This window comes from Lithobates pipiens, unplaced genomic scaffold (genome assembly GCF_037356315.1).
Source record: "Lithobates pipiens isolate NorthernLeopardFrog02 unplaced genomic scaffold, aLitPip1_a1.2 Scaffold_13, whole genome shotgun sequence".
NCBI classification, from domain to species: Eukaryota; Metazoa; Chordata; class Amphibia; order Anura; family Ranidae; genus Lithobates; species Lithobates pipiens.
The window spans coordinates 251,205,242-251,227,346 of NW_027507718.1; the positions used below are offsets into that span (position 1 = coordinate 251,205,242).

Genomic DNA, 22,105 nt, shown 5'->3' on the forward strand with positions numbered 1-22,105 from the left:
TAAGGACATTTCAGGTGTATTTTATTAAGGTATTTTTTTTCTTTATTTGAATAAAACACTGTTAAACATTTGCTAAATTATTGGAGTGCTGGGTTTTATTTCTTTAGTCCCATGGTAAGAAGCAAAAACGTGACAAACTCACAGTAATGAAAGGGTAAAACAAGTTCCACAAGTTTAGAATAAAATGTTTGAAAGATTGCATGTATTTAGTAATAGTCGCTTCTCCGTGTCTCTACATCCATGTGACCACTATATGACAAACACGTTAACATTGTTTTTGATTTACTAGATTTTGATCTGTGAAATTCAAGTTTGACGTATGAATCTAAAATTAGGCAATTTAAGACTTAATTTAGTTAATGTTTAAATGCAGTCATATTGTGCCAATTAGAAGAAACTTGGGTGTGTCATTTGCAAAACGCCAAGGTTTATATTAGATAAAGGAAATGGGTCAGTGACAGTTACTTCTGTACTTTAGCACTTTGACAGTAAAAGCATTCACAAAAGTTTACATAAACTGTATACTAGTCTGTCTTGTAAAAGTTAATAAACAGCAAGCAAAAATAAAAACCCCAGCAATATAGATTAGTTCAAATGTAGGACATGTTGAAGAACCAGTTCGCTCTTCGGAATAATGGGTTATTTTCTGATGGTATTACTAATTCCAGCGGCGTCAGAGTGCACTCAGTATCTTTAATGCCGCGTACACACGATCAAACTATCCGGCGGAATGGTCCGGTGTGTGGGCAGGTCCGCTCGTTCGGAAATTTGGCGGACCTTCCGGCGGTTTGTCCACCAGACTAAGTACGCCGGATAGTCTGATCGTGTGTACGCGGCATAAGGCCTCTACAGCTGCTAAACTGACATCTAGGAGCAGTTGGGTGTTTTTTTCAGCAGCCCCCAAACCCTCCTCTATGTTATCTTATGTGTACATGTACACTCAGTCCTTTATACTAGGAGTTTCGAGACAGTTGAGGTTACAGGCATTTTTTTGAAAGCAGAAAAATCACATTCAGATCTGTAGTTTACTGGCACTTCAAACGCCAAATGCTTGTGACCGCGTTTATGCGCGTTTTTAAAGGGGAACATTTTCTGATCATTTTTAAACATATAAAAACACAAATTTCACCACATGCTGTTGTCTGCATCAATGGATGAGTCCGGTAGCAAAAAAAACTCTGGTCCTCTCACACAATTTTCTGCGTTTTCAGAGCCTCAGCAACATCAGGAGCATTTCCTCACACATGCTCATGATGGGATCCATAGTAAAAACACAAAAAATAAGACAGCTATCTACAAGCACACTGCTCTCTCTGCTGCTGCTCTCTCTTCTCTTATGCCCTGTACACACGGTCGGACATTCCGACCACAAAATCCATCGGATTTTTCAGACGGATTTTGGCCGAAACTAGTCTCATACACATGGTCGCACAAAGTTGTCGGAAAATCCGATCGTTCTGGGTGTGGGACGTACAACGTGTACGACAGGACTACATAGAGGCCAGTAGCCAATAGCTTTTGTCCCCAAATTTATTCTGAGCATGCGTGGAGCTTTGTGCGTCGGAATTCTATACACACGATCGGAAAAAGTCCAATCGGATTTTGTTGTTGGAAAATTTTAGGTCCTGCTCTCAAATTTTTTCCGTCGGAAATTCCGAGGGAAAAAGCCCGCCAGAGCCCACACACGATCGGATTTTCCGACAACATAATCCGATCGGACTTTTCCTGTCGGAATTTCCAACCGTGTGTATTGGGCATAACAGAATGGCTGACATAGGGTTGAAATTTTTTTTTATTTGGAACAACATTGAAAATACTAAATAGTGAAAGAGGTAGCGAGTCTGCTCAATGGCTACCGCCCACAACTAGACTCGTGTCAATCAACAATATCATATAAACATAAAAGTCTGTTGGTAAGAGTCATCAGAGGATACCATATAAAAAGCAATTCAGTTCCGAAGCTCTTATAAGGATAAGAGTAATATACAAAATAAAAAGGTAAATAAAACCAAGAGAGAAGTGTGAAGCAAGGGAAGAGGAAAACAGAGTAAGGGAAAGAGGGTTGGGGAGAATTCTGCTGGGGAATCGTTCCACCGAAAATATGGTATGAAGTAGAGCTGCACAATTAATCATTAAAAAATTGTGATCTCGATTCACCCCCCCCCCCCCCCCCCCCACACAATCTCTATTGCAGACAACAACAACAAGTGGAGAGACTTATCTGCTCACTCAGCTGTCAAAAGAAAACATCCGGGCAGTCTGCCAAGTTTTTAACCTGAAACACTGTAACTAACTCTTCCTTCTTAGATCAAAGGGATAAACTTGTGTGTAAAGAAAAAATCCAGGCAGTCTGCCAAGTTTTTAACAACATGTAAATGCAGGAAGTTTAACCACTTAGATCCGGTTCATACAGGGGCGACTTGTTAGGCAATTTAGCCACCTGACAAGTCGCATTCCACTCTGTACTATGGAACCATTCTAATAGGAACAACTCAAGTCGCTCCAACTTAGAAAAAGGTTCCTGTACTACTTGGGGTCGACTTCATGGCGACTCGCATTGACTTCTATACAGAAGTAGTTTTGCAAGCCGCCCCTGAAGTCGTGTGCAGGTTGCCTTACAGAGTCACGCTGAAAGTCGTGCTGCCTCAGTGTGAACCAGCTCTCAAAGTCTAAATCTATTTCTGACACTTGTTTCTTAAGTTAAAATCAATATTTTTTGCTAGAAAATGACTTGGAACCCCCAAACATTATATATATTTTAGCAGAGACCCTAGGGAATAAAGTAAATTCTAACACTGCTGGAAACAACTTTAGAGTTCCTTTTTTTTAATACTAAATGTAAATGTAATTCTCTTCTGGAAAGCATTGCCAACAATTATGACCCATGGTTATATGGAAACTATTTCCTGCCACTAATTTAGCTAGCTTCATATAGAAAAGAAATCAGAAAATCTCAAGAAAAAACCTCAAGTGATAGGGGATTCATTTAATTTCTGGGGAAGTTTATTTTTTTAATGAGACAAATGGTGCAACTAATATATTATTATAAATCTTACAAATGTTTTCTCGAGAAAAAAAATACACTACTAATCAAATATATACATACTTTACTCCATATCCTTTCTAATGCCATGTACACACGAGCAGATTTTCCATCGGAAACATCTTGGATGGTTTTTCTGATGGAATTCCGCTCAAGCTTGGCTTGCATACACACGGTCACACAAAAGTTCTCTTAACTTTCGACCGTCAAGAACGCGGTGACGTACAACACTACGACGAGCCGAGAAAAAGTTCAATGCTTCTGAGCGAATGCGTCAAATTGTTTCCGAGCATTCATAGGAATTTTGATACAGACAATCGGAATTTCCGATCGGAACTTTTTCCGTCAGAAAAATGGAGAACCTGCTCTCAATCTTTTGCTGGCGGGAATTCGATGGAGCATACACACGGTCGGAATTCCCCACCAAAAGCTCACATTGGACTTTGGCTGACGGGATTTCCGATCGTGTGTATGGGGCATTACTTTTGTTCTGCAGATACTAATAGGAGACTTACCACAAAGTGAATGCTCACTTTAGAAATTGGGTGTAAGTGTAAGAATAAGGTAAAGCTTTGTTCGCCTTAACCACTTCAGCTCTAAAATGTTTACCCCCCCCCCCCTTCCTTCCTGACCAGGCCAGTTTATTGCAATGTGGCACTGAGTTACTTTAACTGACAATTGCGCGGTTGTGCCACTCTGTACCCAAATAAAATTGATGTCCTTTTTTCACACAAATAGAGATTTCATTAGGTGGCATTTGATCACCTCTGCGGTTTACATTTTTTTGCGCTATATATAAAAATAAGAAAATGACAATTGTGAAAAAAAAATACATTTTTTACTTTCTGCTATAAAACATATGCAATAAAAAAATGTATTTTGGGACCATTTACATTTATACAGCGATCAGTGCAATTAAAAATGCATTTATTACTGTGTAAATGTGACTGGCAGTGAAGGGTTTAACCACTAGGTGGCGATGTAGGGGGGTTAAGTGTGTCCTAGGGAGTGATTCTAACTGCGGGGGGGGGGAGGGGCTGTGTGTGACACGTCACTGATCAGCGCTCCCGATTACAGGGAGCTGTGATCACTGAGTGTCACTAGGCAGAACGGGGAAATGCTTGTTTACATTAAAATTGCCCCGTTCTTCCTCTCGGTAAGATGATCATGGGTATCCCCACAGCGATCACTCCCACGCAGCTCCCAGCGGCACGCTCGCAACCTGCCTCTTAAAGGGCAATGTACAGGTACCTGATTCTACCTGTACACGCCCTTCTGCCGCAGTATATCTGCGTGAGGCGGTCGGGAGGCGGTTAAAGAGGTAGTATATGCCTGAATGTTATTTTTTACATACAGGTAAGCTGTAAGCTGTATAATAAAGCTTACCTGTAGGTAAAACGGACTACCAGGATCTATTTTATCCAGCCTGTCACCCAGCCCGGCTGTTGATTGTAGATCACAGGAATCAAAAAGCAGAAAAAAAATCCCAAGGACCAATGGTCCCCAAAGGGAGCCAGGTCCTTCCCCTACACTAGGCAGAAAGAAACTGAGCTGCTGGAAGCAGAGTGAGGGGTTATAGCCAGTAGGACCGCCCCCTGGGCGGTACTGTGCAGTTTTGCTGTTTTTGCATGTTCTGCCTAGTCCCCTCCTAAAGGTGGCGATATAACCCTGAGGTCAAGATTAAAGGTGCTGTGTCTGTTAATAAACGAAAGAGAAATGAATATCTTCTAAACGTCCACTGTTTAGGTGATATTCCAGTGGGCAGCAGCCGGTAACTTCACCGACGCAGGCGCTCTGACGGAACGGCCTACCCGTGCCGTTCCTTCAGCACTGTGTGCCGCTAATGAGATTCCCGTGCACAAGTGACTCAAGCGGGGCGCAGCCTGCGAACCCAGAAGGAAGGGAGGGCGAAGGTGAAATCCTCTGTAGCGGTGACAGTGGGCCGCTGGAGGACTTTGTGCGAAGGTAAGTCTTTCATAGTGCGCTAGTATGCTTTATTTTGCACAGAGAGAATTTTTTTTTTTTTTCGTAAGTTATCTACCGCTTTAACAGAGATCACTTATTTTAGAGAACAATTATGTTTTTGCTCAGATAGAAGAGGCACTCAAATTGCATGACGCAACTAATCAGAATGTGTCCTTGTCTTCTCTATTGTCATGACGTCTGAAATCTGACACATATTGCTGTCTTTGTATTATATCATGAATAAAAAGACCTACATCATAAGGCGAAGCTAATCACTGTCCTGAAAAGAAAAAAAAAAATAATACAAAAAAAAAAAAAAAAAAAAAAAGCTTATTTAAAAAACCCAGCCTTGTGCTTGTCAATATGGGGAGTGATGGCAAACAGAAGAGGATAATGTAGTGAGTGTCACTGATAAATAGTGATCATTCCTCATTTTCCAGCCCGGCAAGCACCCGCCGACAGTTCAGTTCAGTAACAACTCGTTATCAATGGATGACTCCGACTCCAATCTATATTTAGATGTTTTCTGTAAAGTGACTGGGATTCTTCAAGTAAGCATGACGTGGAGCCGCCTATTACTCAGTGTTTGCACATGATTGGATGGTAGAAGTCAACTGAGTTTTTTGAAGTTGTCATTTTTTAACCCGATTTTTTTGAAAATGAAGAAATTTAATAAAATTTGTTTTATTTTCATAAAAAAAAAATATATATATATATATATATATTACATACTGCCACCAGTGCAGTACAGCATCATATAACTGGTATGGTGATAATCAGGGACACTAAATGGTGACAGTATGTAAAAACAAAAGTACATTTTTATTATTCAATTTTTTTAACTTTTTTCTTCCTTTTTAACATTTTCTTTTTCAATTTTTCAGATTTTTTTTTTTTTTTTTACACACTTTTATCACAGTAGTTCAATGGGGGTTATTTACTAAAGGAAAACCCACTTTCAGTGCTCTTTCAAGTGCACTTGCAGTGCAAAGTGCACTTGGAAGTGCAGTCGCTGTAGATCAGAGGGGGGCATGCAAGGAAAATAAAAAACAGCATTTTAGCTTGCATATGATTGGATGATAAAATCAGCAGAGCTTCCCCCCATTTCAGATCTACCCCTCAGATCTACAGCGACTGCACTTCCTAGTGCACTTTTAGTGCAAAGTGGATTTGCCTTTAGTAAATCAACCCCTAAGACTGCTTTCAAATTGGGGTGGGTGTTGACGGTAAAACACTGCTAATTTTAGCTGCGCTTTACCGTCATTTTAGTGGTGCTATTCGGCCGCTAGCGTATCGATTTTAACCCCCGCTAGCGGCCGAATAAAGGGTAAAAATGCGCTCGTGTAGCCTAGCTGCCGAATTGCTTTGTGGATTTGCCTTTCGTAAATAACCCCCAGTGTCACCATAGTAACAATGATCTACTCTGGTGGGGGAATGATCGGGGCTTTTTTTTTACACACTTTGATTGAACGCTTTTCGAGGGCTCAGCACTCCCATCATCCTGTTTTTAGGCCTGATGAAGGGGGAGCCTCCAAAACGTGTTGGCAGGGAGTGCTGAGCCCCCAAAACGCATTGGCTGTTCCAAAAAAAAAAATGTGCCTTTACAATCCAAGCAGCTGCACCATCCTCTTTTTAAGCCTGATAAAGGGGGAGCGCTGAGCCCCCAAAATGTGTTGGCTGTTCCAAAAAAAACCTTTCTAATCCAAGCATCTGCATCATCCCGTTTTTAGGCCTGATGAAGGGGGAGTGCTGAGCCCCCCGAAACATGTTGGTTGTTCTAAAATAAAAATCTTTTAAAAGTCTAAACTCTAGGCAGATGCAAAATACAAATAAATGCTGCTAGATATTCATTACCTATTTATGCTAGACACCAGTGCTTTAAAAAGGCCATGACGCCCGAGGCCAGCAAAAGGTGTTCCTAGTCATGCAGAATTCCGATTACCTGCATTGTGCTGACCTCATTGGGAGCCGGTCCTACCAGCTCCTGATTGTCAGTAGTTCACTGTCTATGACGGCTCACGGTAGGACGGATTCCTGATGACGTCCGTGCAGTGCACACATCACTGGGAGCTCTTGCTGCTGGCCTCAAGCATCACGGCCTATTTAAAGAACAGACATCCTCCGGCGTAAACGAGTTAATGATTACCTAGCTGTGTTTAGTTGTGTTGAATTTGAGATAAAAAAAAAAGAAAAAATATGTTTTCTCCCTTATATGTATTTCATATGTGTATTTGGATTCTGCTTTATTTCAGGTAAATAGGAGACATTGCATATTAATATCACGCAGAATTGTATTCAGCCAGCAACTTTTTTATATGTTTTATATTGCCTCATTACCTCATTTGTTGTCAGAAAAAAAAAAAAAAACACTATTTTCTCAGTGCATTGCAACTATGTAGCAATTTTCTCAGCAACACTGAGCTCAGCCACTGGCAGTGTTCATTTCGTCGACTAAAACAATTTAGTCGACTTAATGAATACTATTTTAGTCAATTAAAATACGACTAAAACAAAAACAATTGCGATTACTAAAATATGACTAAAACCTAAAATGCCATTTTAGTTCTAAGACTAAAACTAAATTGAATTGAAATTTGACTTCAAATTTAACACTGGTCTGTAATGCATGTTTATACCTCAATTCTATAAATAATAACATATTAGATTTTTCACTCCAGCAGTATATAATGAGTTTGGAAATTGTGGATAAATGTTAACTAGTGCATTACAATTTAACTACACACAATCGATTTTAGATGACTAAAATTAGTTTGTGTCGAATAAAATGTACTGGAGATTTTAGTCGACTAAAACATAGGATATTTTAGTCGACTAAGATGTACTGGAGATTTAGTCGACTAAATATGACTAAAACTAAAACAATCGCAGAAGACTAAAATGGGAGTAAAACTAAAATGCCATTTTAGTCCTAAGACTAAGACTAAAACTAAATCAAAATTTGCTGACAAAATTAACACTGGCCACTGGGCTGGGATAGGGGGAGAGAGATGTGCACTGTGCTTGCGAAGCTTTTGAATCAGGGCGCATGGTCGCTCCTGAGATGCTGTGAGCGGGCACCAATGCCTGCAGGAACCATGGCACTACCTACCTGAAGTTTGCATGTTCTCCCTGTGCCTGTGTGTGTGTCCTCCAAGTAGTCTGGTTTCCTCCCTCACTCCAAAGACATACTGGTAAGTTAAAGAGAACGTAAACTCTGATGGGTTTACTTCCTCTTTGTCTTCCTGCAAAGGTAAAGCATAATGGGCTACTATGCATCGCATAGTAGCCCATTATGTGTCACTTACCTGACACAGGAGCCAGCGATGTCACCGCTGTCCCCTGTAGCACGAAGCGTTCATCTTCTTCCGGGTATCGCTGCTCCGCATGCGCATGGGAGCCACTGCTAACGGCGATATGTATGCTCAGTGCACCCGCTCGCCACTGTCTATGGCGTATGTGCATGTAGACAGCGGTGCCTGTCTTTTTGCAAATATATTTAGATTACATATTTATATAGATATTTCATGGACCTACAGGTAAGCCTAATCTAGGCTTACCTGTAGGTCAAAGTGGTCTGTAAGGGTTTACAACCACTTTAAATGGCTCCTGTCAAAATTGGCCTTAGTATGTGTATGTATCAATGTGAGTATTGCTGGCCATACATCATACAATTTTCTTGTTCAATTTCCTCTAGATTTACCTTCAACTATGCAGTGCAAGGGCCTGCCTGATTGCATACAAATTAAAAGTGTTTAGGACTGACCTCATATTATATGGTTTTGGAAAATCTAAAGGAAAATTGTACAAGAAAATTGTATAATGTATGTGCAGCCTCAGGGACCAAAGATTATAAGCTCCTTGAGGGCAGGGACTGATGTGAATGTACTATACTATGTAAAGCACTGCATACATTGATGACTCTAAATAAGTAAGTATAATAGATAAATAAACATTGGGAGTGTTTCAAGCAGGTCATGGGTGACAGAAAATGCCTACAGGTATGGCAGTTACATTAAAGCGGAACTAAACTCTCTCAATCCAATTTAAGGCATCATCCACATAGGATGTTTTGCTAACTCTTCTAGACTCCTTGCCTCCTGGCAGCAGCGTTTTGGCAGAAAAAATGCTTGACGCTTGTAAACGTGTGTAACGCGTTTAGACGCATTAAGCATTATTTATTTTCATTGGCCATTGAAATGACTGAATGCTCGAGTGCTAAACATGCCTAGCATTAACACACGTTTACATGTGTGAAGCGTTTTTTTCTGCCAAAAAACTGCTGCTCCTGGATGCACTGGCAGTGTTTTTCTTTGCCTCAAAGACCCCTTTCACACTGAGGCGCTTTTCAGGCGCTTTCACGCTAAAAAAGCGCATTGAGGAAACCTATTTTTCATTAAAATCAATGAATGCTTTCACACTGGGGCCGTGTGCTGGCAGGGTGGTAAAAAAATGCCTCTTTTCACTGAAATGAATGGAAAGTGCTTCAAAAGCACTTGAAAAGCTCTTCAAAAGTGCTCAGTATTTTACTGGCAGTTTACAAGCGCCTCAGTGTGAAAGGGGCCTAAACGCCTATGTGTGTATGGACACACAGGCTAACATGCGTGGGCAGATGCCCCTGACAGCCACCCATAAAAATGTCCAGTATGCATGAGGCCTAGTGCTTATGCTTATTTCTTCAGTTACTTCCTGGTTTCTGGCCTAAAACCAAAATGATACCTCCCTGGAGTCTTAATGGGCAGTTTTGTTGTGATCCTGCCACAAAACACCTAAGGACAGGTAGTGTGTTCAGGCTACATAACACTGTGTTGGAACTACATAACATCTCCCTCTCTTCTCTATTACAGAGGGAAGTAGTTTACAGTCCACAGTGATAGTAGTGAGCAATGAAGACTGAGAGCAGTCCAGAGGCAGAAAAAAAAACAGGAAGATTTCTGCCTGAACGGACAGCATACGTTATATATTTTTTATTATTACCCTTGAACTGTTTTAGTAAAATTCTTTCAATTCTATATTTAACAGACCAAAGAAGAGCAAATAAGAGAAATTAACTGTTAGAGTTTACACACATTACAGTAAAAGCCCTTTCACACTGCCAGTGCCAGGGCATTGGCGGTAAAGTGGCTTTTAAAACCGTTGTTTTTGAGGCGCTTTTTGGGCACATTTAACCCCCCGCTAGTAGCCGAATAAAGGGTTAAAGGTGCCCGCAAAGTGCCACTGCCGAGACGCTTCCCCGCTGATTTCAATGGGCAGGGGCGCTTTAGGAGTTCATAAAACGCTACAAAGAAGCTGCTTGCAGGAGCTTTTTTTGATGTTCTGCCAGTGCAGCGCCCCAATGTGAAAGCCCTCGGGACTGGGACACACTGGGATTGCAGATGCGGCTGTTTTCAGGTGCTTTACGTGAGCTATTTTTTAGCACTAAAGCGCCTGAAAAACGCCTCCAGTGTGAAAGGAGTCTTACACCCACAGGTCTCCTCCCAATTCCCAACCTTCCTTGAGTCTGTCGGATAGATTTGAAACATGTTTTGTTTCTAGGTCCGTCTGACTTTTGGGTAAAAAAAAGTCCGCTGGAGCCCACACGCAATCAAATGGTCCGCCGGACCAAGTCTGCCGGAAAGTCCGATCGTGTGTACGCAGCATTAGATTCAGTACTTACACTGCTGGCATTTAAGCGTTCATTTGGATAGGCACTGACATGCGTCCTGTGTGCAGGCTTCCTTTGTTATTGCACCTGCACCCGCCCCAGGCTGCATGCGGGCAGACAGAGTGTGTCCGGGGGCCCTGCGCCAGCCCAGCTGTCAAATTGGGAGCAGCGACTGTGTCTGTGCAGCTCCTGAGCCCCAATGGATATGAATGGGACTACCTACACAGGGATGCAAGGAACACCTGCAGGCAAACACAGCCTTTGCACGGATTTGCACTGTGTTATGCCCATGTAAAAGGAACCCTAAGACCCCTTTCACACTGAGGAGTTTTTCAGGCACTTTGGGGCTAAAAATAGCACCTGTAAAGCGCCTGAAAAATGCCTCCCCTGCAGTCCCAGCATGAGAGCCAGAGTGCTTTCACACTGGGACGCTGCGCTGGCAGGATGATAAAAAAAAGTCCTGCAAACAGCATCTTTGGGGCACCGCTCCTGTCCATTGAAATGAATGCAAATCAATTCGGCAGCGGACCTACACAGGGGCATTTAACCCTTTAGTTGGCTGCTAGCGGGGGATATAAGCTCCCCGCTAGCGTGAAAATAACGCCTTTAAAATTACGGTAAAATGCCGCTAACGCTAAACTTTACCTCATTTACTAAGCTGGAGCAACTGCAAAGTACACAGCCTATTTGCCTTTAGTAAGTCAACTCCTAAGTGTCCGATTTGTCCGCCACAATATCACAGTCCCGCTATAAATAGCTGATCGCCGCAATTACTAGTAAAAAAATACAACTTACATAAATATATCCCATAGTTTGTAGACGCTATAACTTTTGCACAAACCAATCAATATATGCTTATTGGGATTTTGTATCAGAATACTGAATAATACAGAATGTGGCCCTCTGATCCCTCCTCTGTTGATTTGTATTGTAAGTGTACTGTCTGCCCTCATGTTGTAAAGCACTGTGCAAACTGTTGGCGCTATATAAATCCTGTATTATAATAATAATAATAATAATAATAATAATAATAATGGCCTAAATTGATGAAGAAATTCGATTTTTTTACATTTTTTTATTGGATGTATTTTAAAGCAGAAAGTAAAAAATATTGAGTTTTTTTTTAAATTGGCAGTTGTTTATAGTGTTAAAAAAAACTCAGAGATGATCAAATGCCACCAAAAGAAAGCTCAATTTATGGTGAAAAAAAGGACATTATTTTTGTTTTGGTACAGTGTTGCACTAGTAAGTGCATAGCCTATTTGCCTTTAGTAAATCAACCCCTAAGGCCCCTTTCACACTGGGGCAGTTTTCAGGCCCTACAGCGCTAAAAATAGCGCTTGTGTCGCGCCTAAAAAAACCGGCCCCTTTCACTCCAGTGAAAGTCGGAGGGCTTTCACACTGGAGCGGTGCGCTGGCAGGACGGTGAAAAAAGTCCTGCTAGCCGCATCTTTGGAGCAGTGAAGAAGCGGTGTATTCACCACTCCTAAACCACTCCTACCCATTGAAATCAATGGGGCAGCGCAGCAATACCGCCGGCAAAGCGGCGCTTTGTGGGCAGTTTTAACCCTTTTTCGACTAAAACAACAGTAAAGTGTTGCTAAAAATAGCGGCGCTTTACCGCCGACGCCCGCACCGCCCCAGTATGAAAGGGGCCTAAGTGTCCAATTTGTCCGCCACAAAAAGAAAAGCTGCGCTCAAAAACAAAAAAGTGTTCTAAATACAAACTTCATGCAATTAATAGCATAAGTGATCAATAATTAATTTTAAATGGACGTGAGTATCAAATGATGTATAATTGGAATTGAATGCAAATATATGAATCATGTAATAAATAAATCATACAAGAGTGATCACCTATGACGTAAAAATCTCATGTAATCAAACCTAACAAGAATCTGCAGATGCAGAAAAGTGAATAGCACAAAATGAATATGTGTGCCCTCATATAATCACACTTCTAAATTCATAATCCACAAAAAACACAAACAAAAGTAAATACAATATAAAGTGAAATAGACAGAAGCAATTAGTCCATTGAAGTCCCAACGGTTGATATTAATCAGCAAGTGATGTTAGTTCATTTAAAGAAAAAAATGGGAAACTGACACCCACATCACTTTGTGAAGAAAGCAATCCAAAAGAAGCACCTCCACCGATAAGAAGAAAAGGGGGGGGGGGGGGGGGCTTACCGGAACTTAAGATCTCAGTATTACCTGAGATCAAAAGGGCACATAAATCAGAGATCTGGCTGAACCATCACAGGAACCACACCGGAATGTCCTCAATGTAGATACCAGGCGGTGAAACGAAAGTGCCACAATTCATATAAACAAAGCAGAGAGAGCTTGCATAGCGTAAAAAACCCTTATTTATTTTAAATAATAAAAGTTAAAACCGATACACTCACATGAATGAAGAAAATATAAACGTTTTTCAAAAACGAGCCGGCCAGCTCTCGACTACCGCCCGCACTTCCGGGTCTTGTGTAAACACGGTGACGTCAGCACGCCGTAACTCCCTACGCGTTTCGTCACTAGACGGACGTGTTCACGGGAATATCGCAGTCCCGCTATAAGTCGCTGATCGCCGCAATTAATAGTAAAAAAAAAAATAAAACCCATAAATATATCCCGTAGTTTGTAGACGCTATAACTTTTGCGTAAACCAATCAATACACGCTTATTGGGATTTTTTCCCAAAAATATGTAGCAAAATACACATTGGCCTAAACTGATGAAGAAATTTGATTTTTTTTACATTTTTATCATTTCTTTTTTTTTTTTTATTGGATGAGTTTTACATTGTAAGCATACATATTCCCTAAGGAACTCCCTGAATAAGTTTGATGTTATCTGGTTTAGATGGCTTCAATCTATCACTTAGGTATTATGTCAACCAATGGGTACTGTGTACTTTGTAATACTGGATATTGTTATTGTTTTTTGTCTGTTCTTCTTTTTTTTTTATGTGTCATATATACTCAGAGTGAGCAGGGGGGCAGGGGCAGGTGTGGTGGGTTTTTTTTTTTGAAGGGGGGTGGTCTGGGGGTTTTTTTTTGTTATTTTTATTTTTTGGTTTGGTGTGATTTTTCTATTTTTTGTGGTTTATTCTGTATCGTGTCAATGTTGTTTTATATAAAAATAATAAAAAGGATTTGATAAAAAAAAAAAAAAAAAAAAAGCTCTAACGAGCAGGGTCCTCTGATCCCTCCTGTATTGATTTGTATCGTAACTGTACTGTCCTTCCCCCCATGTTGTAAAACTGTTGGCGCTGTATAAATCCTGAATAATAATAATAATAGAGCAGAAAGTAAAAAAATATTGTTTTTTTGGGTTTTTTTTATCAAAATTGATGCTGGTTTTTTGTTTATAGCACAAAAAATGAAAACCGTAGAGGTGGTCAAATACCACCAAAAGAAAGCTGTATTTGTGGGGGGGTGTGTCAATTTTATTTGGGTACAATGTCACACGACCACGCAATTGGCAGTTAAAGTGACAAAAGGTCCGGTCAAGGGGGGTAAATCGTCCGGAGGTGAAGTGGTTAAAAAAGAAGATTAAAAGAATTAAAAAGAAGAAAAGTTTTTCTATTTTTTTTTTCTGGGGGTAGTAGATCCCTAATGAAAAGTTAAAGGTCCTGCCTCCCCGTTTGTGAATTGTAATAATAAGTAGTGCTGGTTGTCCATGTGATCATGTCACCCCCATCAGTGATCGCTCACCACCTGCTCTCTTCTCTCCACACTGACAACAAGTTGTGAGTCTGCAGGAAGTCCCCGCAGCACACGACATTACCTGTCACCAGCAACAAGCAGCCGATCATCGCTGTCATACACGTCCGATGACTCCGATCCATCCTTATGGGGAATAAGCACACTCCAATAATGATGTGATCAGCGATCTAGGCGATCCTTCCACAAGGCGAGCACAATGGCAGCAGCACAAGTCCTGTATAAGAGACCTGGGCAAGCATGAGGAGCAGGTGTCACTGAGGAAGGGCTGAGATGACACCGTCTATTGTACAGCCCGCACAGCTACTGCGATCATTTACTTTCCATGCTTCCTTCTTCCCACGCCTCCTTGTCAGCTGCGTGACCACAGGGCGACCCCTCCTGGCCATAACGCTGCAATGTCATGCTCGTATAAAGTCAGACCTGTCACACTACACCTGTCCAGTTAGATTGTGACGTCATCAGACATTCCCATGTGCTGCTCAGCTCCAGGGCAAGTGATACCTAAACTAGATATCCAGGAATGTTTGCTTAACTACTTTAGGATTTACTGACCATTTTTGTTGCGATATGGCACTGCGCAGCTTTAACTGACAATTGCGTGGTCGTGCGACCCAAACAAAATTGACGTCCTTTTTTTCCCCCACAAATAGAGCTTTCTTTTGATGGTATTTGATCACCTCTGCAGTTTTTATTTTTTGTGCTATAAACAAAAAAAAGCGACAAATTTGAAAAAAAATAATTATTTTTGACTTTCTGCTATAAAACATTTCCCCCCTCCCAAAAAAAAAAAAAAAAAACGGAAAGAAAAACAAATTTATTCATTGGTTTAGGCCGATATGTATTCTGCTACATATTTTTGGTAAATAAAATCGCAATAAGTGTTTATTGATTGGTTTTTGCAAAAGTTATCGCGTCTACATAGATTTTCTTTACTAGTAATGGCAGTGATCACAAATTTTTAGCGGGACTGCAACATTGCAGCGGACAGATCGAACACCTAAAAAAAATTTTTTTTTTTACTAGTAATGGCGGCGATCAGTGATTTTTAGCGGGACTGCGGCATTGCGGTGGACAGATCGGACACCTAAAAAAGTTTTTTTTTTTTTTTTACTAGTAATGGCGGCGATCAGTGATTTTTAGCGGGACTGCGACATTGCGGCAGACAGATCGGACACCTAGGACACCTAAAAAAAAATGTATTTTTTTTTTACTAGTAATGGCGGTGATCAATGCTTTTTAGCGGGACTTCGACATTAAGGCAGACAGATCAGACACCTAAAATTTAAATAAATAAATGTTTTACTAGTAATGATGTTGATCAGTGATTTTTAGCAGGATTGCGACATTGTATCGGACAGAACGGACGCATAACTGACATTTTTGACACTTTTCACTGTTCACTTTTTTGACACTCATGATAATGGCAAGGAAGGGGTTAACATCAGGGGCGATCAAGAGGTTAAATGTGTTCCCTGCAGGTGTTTTCTAACTGTATGGGGGGACTGTGTGACTTGAGAAACACACATATCCATCTTCCTGCTTAGCAGAAAGACAAGATCTGTGTGATCTCCCTTGTTTACACAGAGATGGCCAGTGGAAATTGAGTCTGCCAGACATGCTAATTGGCTCCCCCACTAGCCAATAGGAGCTGCTATTGTACTACATACCTCCCAACATTTGGAGATGGGAATGAGGGACACCTACTAGCAAATGTAAGGAGGCATAGGACATGCCCCCTATCACACCCCCTTAAAGGAGAATTAACCCCCCAAAAAGGGTAATTAAATCCACAAGAGCTTTTTTTACCACTGCTATTGCTTTATATCGGCTTTTAAAATGTACAAATGCAGCAATTTAGAAATTGTATGAAAGGTTTAGCGCTGGAAAACACTTTTTGAAAGATTAAAAAGTGCATTTTATATACACCTATATAGATCAGACCAAAATGAGGGACAAATGAGGAGGAATGAGGGACAGAGGGACATTGCTCCAGATCAGGGACAGTTGGGAGCTATGGTACTAATGAAACTGGCAGGGAAGGGGTTAACATTAGGAAGCGATCAAGGGGTTAAATGCTGGGATTCCTGTGTAGCACTAACCACCGAAGGAGCTGCTAGTTTGATTGGGCTTACCGTTACCTTCATCACCTCGATTTGTGTCTAGGGGTTCCCGTGGTAGATGGCTCAGAAACTTTAGAGGGATTTTTATTTGCAAAAAACGTAGTTAATGAACTTATTATAGGATCAGAGGGTTAGGAGGACAAGTCCAGGTACTCTTAGCCCCTGTACACACGGTCGGACATTCCGCCAACCAAATCCGTTGGATTTTGTCCGACGGATTTTGTCCGAAACTGTTGCATACACACGGTCGGACCAAGTTGTCAGAAAATCCGATCGTTCAGAACGTGATGACTTTATTTCGTTAAGACGGGACTACGTTTAGGCTAATAACCAATAGCTTTGGTGTAGGAATTTGATCTGAGCATGCGTGGCACTTTGTCCAATCGGAATTCTCTACACATGATCGGAGTATGTCCGATCAGACCAGTTTGTCGGAAAATATTTCCAACAAGTTGGAAAATTGGGTCCGACGGATATTCCGACGGAATCAGTCCGATGCATATCACACACAGTCGGATTATCCGACAACACGGTCCGATAGGACACATTCCGATGGATTCTCCGACCGTGTGTACAAGGGCTTAGTGTCAACGTCAATAATAAAGAACTCTTACTTTGACTAAATCCAGAGAATAGCCATTCACAGCTGTATGTTCACTCAAGTTGGATAGTCCCTCTCTCACAAGGCCTAGCAGCCAATCAGAAACAAGTCTCTGCTACAGACGTTGTTGTAGAACATGTAAGAATAAGTCTCTGCCCCAGACGTTACGTTGTGTAATACCTGGATCTTTCAGCCAGTTTGGCGATACCCATGAGTTTGGATTCCCTTCACTCACCAGACTCTTGCTAAGAAGCCAACCCGTACGTGGCCTTCTTCTGAAGAGTCCTCTCCTGGAGAGCTACGAAGTTGCTGGGCCTCTCCACAACCGGAGACGGCACCGGACCACCTCGGAATCCTTTCTTTAGTTTCATTGCCTCGGGCTAGCCAGCCCCGAGACATAGCCTTCCTGGGGACTGGTCAGGAGGACCAGGACCATTGAGTCAGAACATACTTCTGGATCGGAACCCCAAACCACGTGACATCCGCATCTTAAGTACCCTCTCCCAGAAAGCCACCTTGTCTGGGTTGCAAGCATTTAAGCAAGCCATAAGCCCCATACACACTATCAGATTTTCTGCTGATTTTTTCCTTCAGATTTACCAAAACCATATAATATGAGGTCAAACCTTAGGAGTTTCAATGTGTATGCAATCAGGCAGGCCCTTGTACTACATGGTTTTGGTAAATCTGAAGGAAAAAATCAGCAGAAAATCTGATAGTGTGTATGGGGCTATAGATTATGTAATATCTCAAATTCCGCCTTCAACACGGACGCATTTCAGGATCGGACAAACCACCAAGAAGACCAATAGGTCTCAACCATACCAACTGTATTGTTTTCTCTTTCTATTTTATGTTCTACCTGGTGATGTATGCACCTAGTAGTTTTTAATAGTTCCTCAATACATTTTTTTTCATTTTTCTACATATATCTTGATCTCTTTATCAAGTTGCCTTAAGAGCCGGTTCACACAGGGGCAACTCAGATCCGACTTCAGGTCGCCCCTAGTCGCCTTAAGTCGCGCTACATGTAAAAATCAATGTAAGTGAATGAGAGCCGTCTTAATGCACACTACTGAAGTCGCTCCAACTTCAGAAAAGGTTCCTGTACTACTTCTATCTGACTTGTAGGTGACTGGTACCCATTGATTTCAATGGAGGTCGCCTCCAAGTCGGATTTCCGTCTATACGGAGGCGACTCTCAGAGAATTATCAGCTCTCAAAAGGGAACTCCACGCCAAATTTATTAAAAAAAATTTAGCGTGGGTTCCCCCTCCGAGAGCATACCAGGCCATTAGGTCTGGTATGGATTTTAAGGGGAACCCCCTACGCCGAAAAAACGGCATGGGGGTCCCCCCAGATCCATACCAGACCCTTATTCGAGCACGCTACCCAGCCGGCCAGGAAAGGGGGTGGGGACGAGCGAGCCCCCCCACCCCAAAGCACCTTGTCCCCATGTTGATGAGGACAAGGGCCTCTTCCTGACAACCCTGGCCGTTGGTTGTCGGTGTCTGCGGACGGGGGGGCTTATCGGAATCCGGGAGCCCCCTTTAATAAGGGGGCCCCTGGATACCGGCCCCCCACCCTATGTGAATGAGTATGGGGTACAATGTACCCCTACCCATTCACCTGTGAAAAAAATGTAAAGAAAAACACAACACACAAGGGTTAAAATAGTTTATTGCACAGCTCCGGCGGTCTTCTTCCGTCTTCGGGGGTTTTCTCGCCGGACTCCTCCGCTATCTTCTGCTCTTTTGCCAGCTTTCTTCTTTGCCGCCGGCCTCTTCTTCCGACTTCGGGGGTCTTGTCCCCCTCTTCGGTTCTTCTTGCCAGGCCACCGCGCCTTCTTCTAGCTCTTTTGCAAGCGGTGGCCCGTTCTTCTGTCGCCGCTGCCGCCGTCTTCTGTTCTTCTGTTCTTCTATTCTTCCTCTGGGACTGTGACATCATAATGGGCGGGGACATCATCTGGTGATGTCCCTATATAAGTCGCCAAGCGCCGCGTGTCCTGTCATTGTGACCGGAGACAGCGATGAGGCAACATCTCCAGAAGAGAAGAACAGAAGATGGCCGCAGCGGTGACAGAAGACCTGGCCACTGCTTGCAAAAGAGCTAGAAGAAGGCGCGGTGGCCCGGCAAGAAGAACCGAAGAGGGGGACAAGACCCCCGAAGTCGGAAGAAGAGGGCGGCGGCGAAGAAGAAAGCCAGGCTCCTCCGCTAGTGAAAGAGCTAGCAAAAGAGCAGAAGATAGCGGAGGAGTCCGGCGAGAAGACCCCCGAAGACGGAAAAAGACCCCCCGCTGTGCAATAAATTATTTTAACCCTGTGTTGTGTTTTTCTTTACATTTTTTTCACAGGTGAATGGGTAGGGGTACATTGTACCCCATACTCATTCACATAGGGTGGGGGGCCGGTATCCGGGGGCCCCCTTATTAAAGGGGGCTCATGGATTCCGATAAGCCCCCCTCCTGCAGACCCCGACAACCGACGGCCAGGGTTGTCGGGGAGAGGCCCTTGTCCTCATCAACATGGGGACAAGGTGCTTTGGGGTGGGGGGGGCCACAGAGCCCCCCCTTCTCCAAGGCACCCCCCATGTTGAGGGCACGCGGCCTGGTACGGCTCAGGGGGGGGCGCTCGCTTGTCCCCACCCCCTTTCCTGGCCGGCTGGGTAGCGTGCTCGGATAAGGGTCTGGTATGGATCTGGGGGGGACCCCCAAGCCGTTTTTTCGGTGTAGGGAGTTCCCCTTAAAATCCATACCAGACCTAAGGGCCTGGTATGCTCTCGGAGGGGGAACCCACACCATTTTTATTTTTTTTTAATTTGGCATGGAGTTCCCCCTTGAGAGCTCATTCTCTGATTGGCCACGGCAAAAGTCGTCGGGCCTGGAGCGACTTAAAGTCGTGTTGTAAGTCGCCCCAAGTCGTGTCCAAGTCGTGTTCAAGTCGTGTCCAAGTTGCCTCCAAAAGTTGCGTTGAAAGTCGTGTTGCCCCTGTGTGAACCGAGCCTAAAAGTCCCATGTTCTTGGGGGTACTTTTTCCTTGAGGGATTAGAATGATTGTCAGATTTTATTGCTGTCTGTCCCCCCCCCTCCCCCCCCGTTAAGGAGCTTCACCCTGTCTATTTGTCCTATTTACCATTGTAGCGCTACCCCCATAGGAGCCATTGGTGAATATTGGTATCTCCCACCCTGCACAGCCAGGCACACACATTTTCCACACACTCTGTAGACAGGAATCAATCCTTTCAGCTTTGTTTTTTGTTTGGGGATTGAACTTGGATTGGGATATTGTTATATGGGATGCCCATTTGATCAACAAAGGAATTCTTCAGGGACACAATATACATCCAGTATATATACACTTCTCTTCTACCTCCAGCACAATCTTGCTTTTAGAACTACATCTCCCAGTACCGGCAGGCACTGACAAATTGATCCAGCACAGACTCGGTCACATCCAGAGCAACTGCCCTCAACACTGAACCAGAAAAACACACCAAGAATGACAATTTACCTACTCTAACACAAAAAAATCGAACTGTAGCACTCTAGCAATGCTAGGGGGTGCTACACCATTATCAGACATGAAAGTAAAAGAAAATCCTGCATTGTGGGCTGACCCCAGAAAAGAAATAGAGGGGAAATCTTCCAATAGGGACACTAGTTCCTGGGGGTCCCCAAGGAATTCCCTTAATATGCAGGGTTTCCTCTCACTTCCTGTTTGGCTGTGGAACAGGAAGTTAAGAGAAATCTCTACAATGGGAAATAGATTGCGTAAAAAAACTGACAGAGGTTATAACCCATACTTACTATATCCAAAATAAAAAAAAATGGTTTTGCCTAAAGTTCTACTTAAATGGCAAGATGAACGTATAGTTTTTTTGCTTTTTTTTGCTCCTGTAGAAGTCTCAGGCTTAGGTCCTATGATAACAATTAGACAATTTCATACTCTATTCACAGATAAGCTGCACTATTATCAATATAAATAAATAGAAAAGGTGTAGTGCTTGCTAAAAATAAAGTTCATCAATAATAAGCTGTTAAAAAGCAATCCAATCAAAGTCCTCCAGTTATGAATCAAGGAATAATGAATAGAACAGCTGCCACCAGCACCCAATAATACTAACTTTATGCCACGTACACACGACCGGACTTTTCGATGGACTAGGTCCAATAGAACAAATCCACCGGACAATTCAATCGTGTGTGGACTTCATCGGACCTTTGCTGTCTAAAAATCAGACAGACTTTAGATTTAAAACATGTTTCAAATTTTTCCGACGGACTCGAGTCTGGACGAAAAATACGTTAGACTGTATGCTAGTCCAACGGAGGAAAGCCGAAGCTAAGGCAGCTATTGGCTACTGGCTATGAACTTCCTTATTCTAGTCCGGTCATACGTCATCATGTTCGAATCCGTCGGACTTGGTGTGCTTGTGTGTGGCCAAGTCTGTTTGTTCGGAAAGTCCGTCGGAACTACACCGAAAGTCCGTCGGGAAGACCGTTGGACCTAGTCTGTCGAAAAGTCTGGTCGTGTGGCATTACCCTAAATAAAAGGGATATAAGCAATGAATAAGATAACACCAATGATCCTGCACAAAGTAGATCCACTTCACCGAGATTGCACTGATCCACTTCCCAGGATTGTATATCCGGGCTCAAGAGACCACCTTTACTCAACCAGGAAATCAATGGACAATCTCCAGCATCAACACTGGCAATCACAGGGATGAAAAGAAGAGAACACTGGTTGCACGGACATCCAAATAAACATTTTATTGAATAAAACAGGCTAATACACTCACATGATAAGAGCTGTAAATAAGCAAGCAGGCATATGGAAACGACCAGCGTTTCCAACCAGTAAGATGGCCGCCGCGTCCTACGTCAGACATCTTATGCTCCACCCAACATTTCGTCATAAGGATGCGTCATCAGGGGCCACTATTATCAGTATAATTTGACTGCATAATTAATTTCTTTATGGACTAATATCATAATGTAATGCTT

At 42.6% G+C, this 22,105-nt stretch overlaps 1 protein-coding gene across 1 annotated transcript in view; it reads right to left on the bottom strand.

The window, feature by feature from the left end:
• The window catches only part of PARM1 (prostate androgen-regulated mucin-like protein 1), a 98,933-nt gene extending 84,152 nt beyond the window's left edge, over positions 1-14,781 (bottom strand). The window contains 4 exon segments of the mRNA XM_077476535.1: positions 14,441-14,547; positions 14,549-14,672; positions 14,675-14,726; positions 14,728-14,781. Coding sequence (XP_077332661.1) covers positions 14,441-14,547; positions 14,549-14,672; positions 14,675-14,726; positions 14,728-14,781 — 337 coding nt within the window.
• Between the last annotated feature and the right edge of the window lie 7,324 nt (positions 14,782-22,105).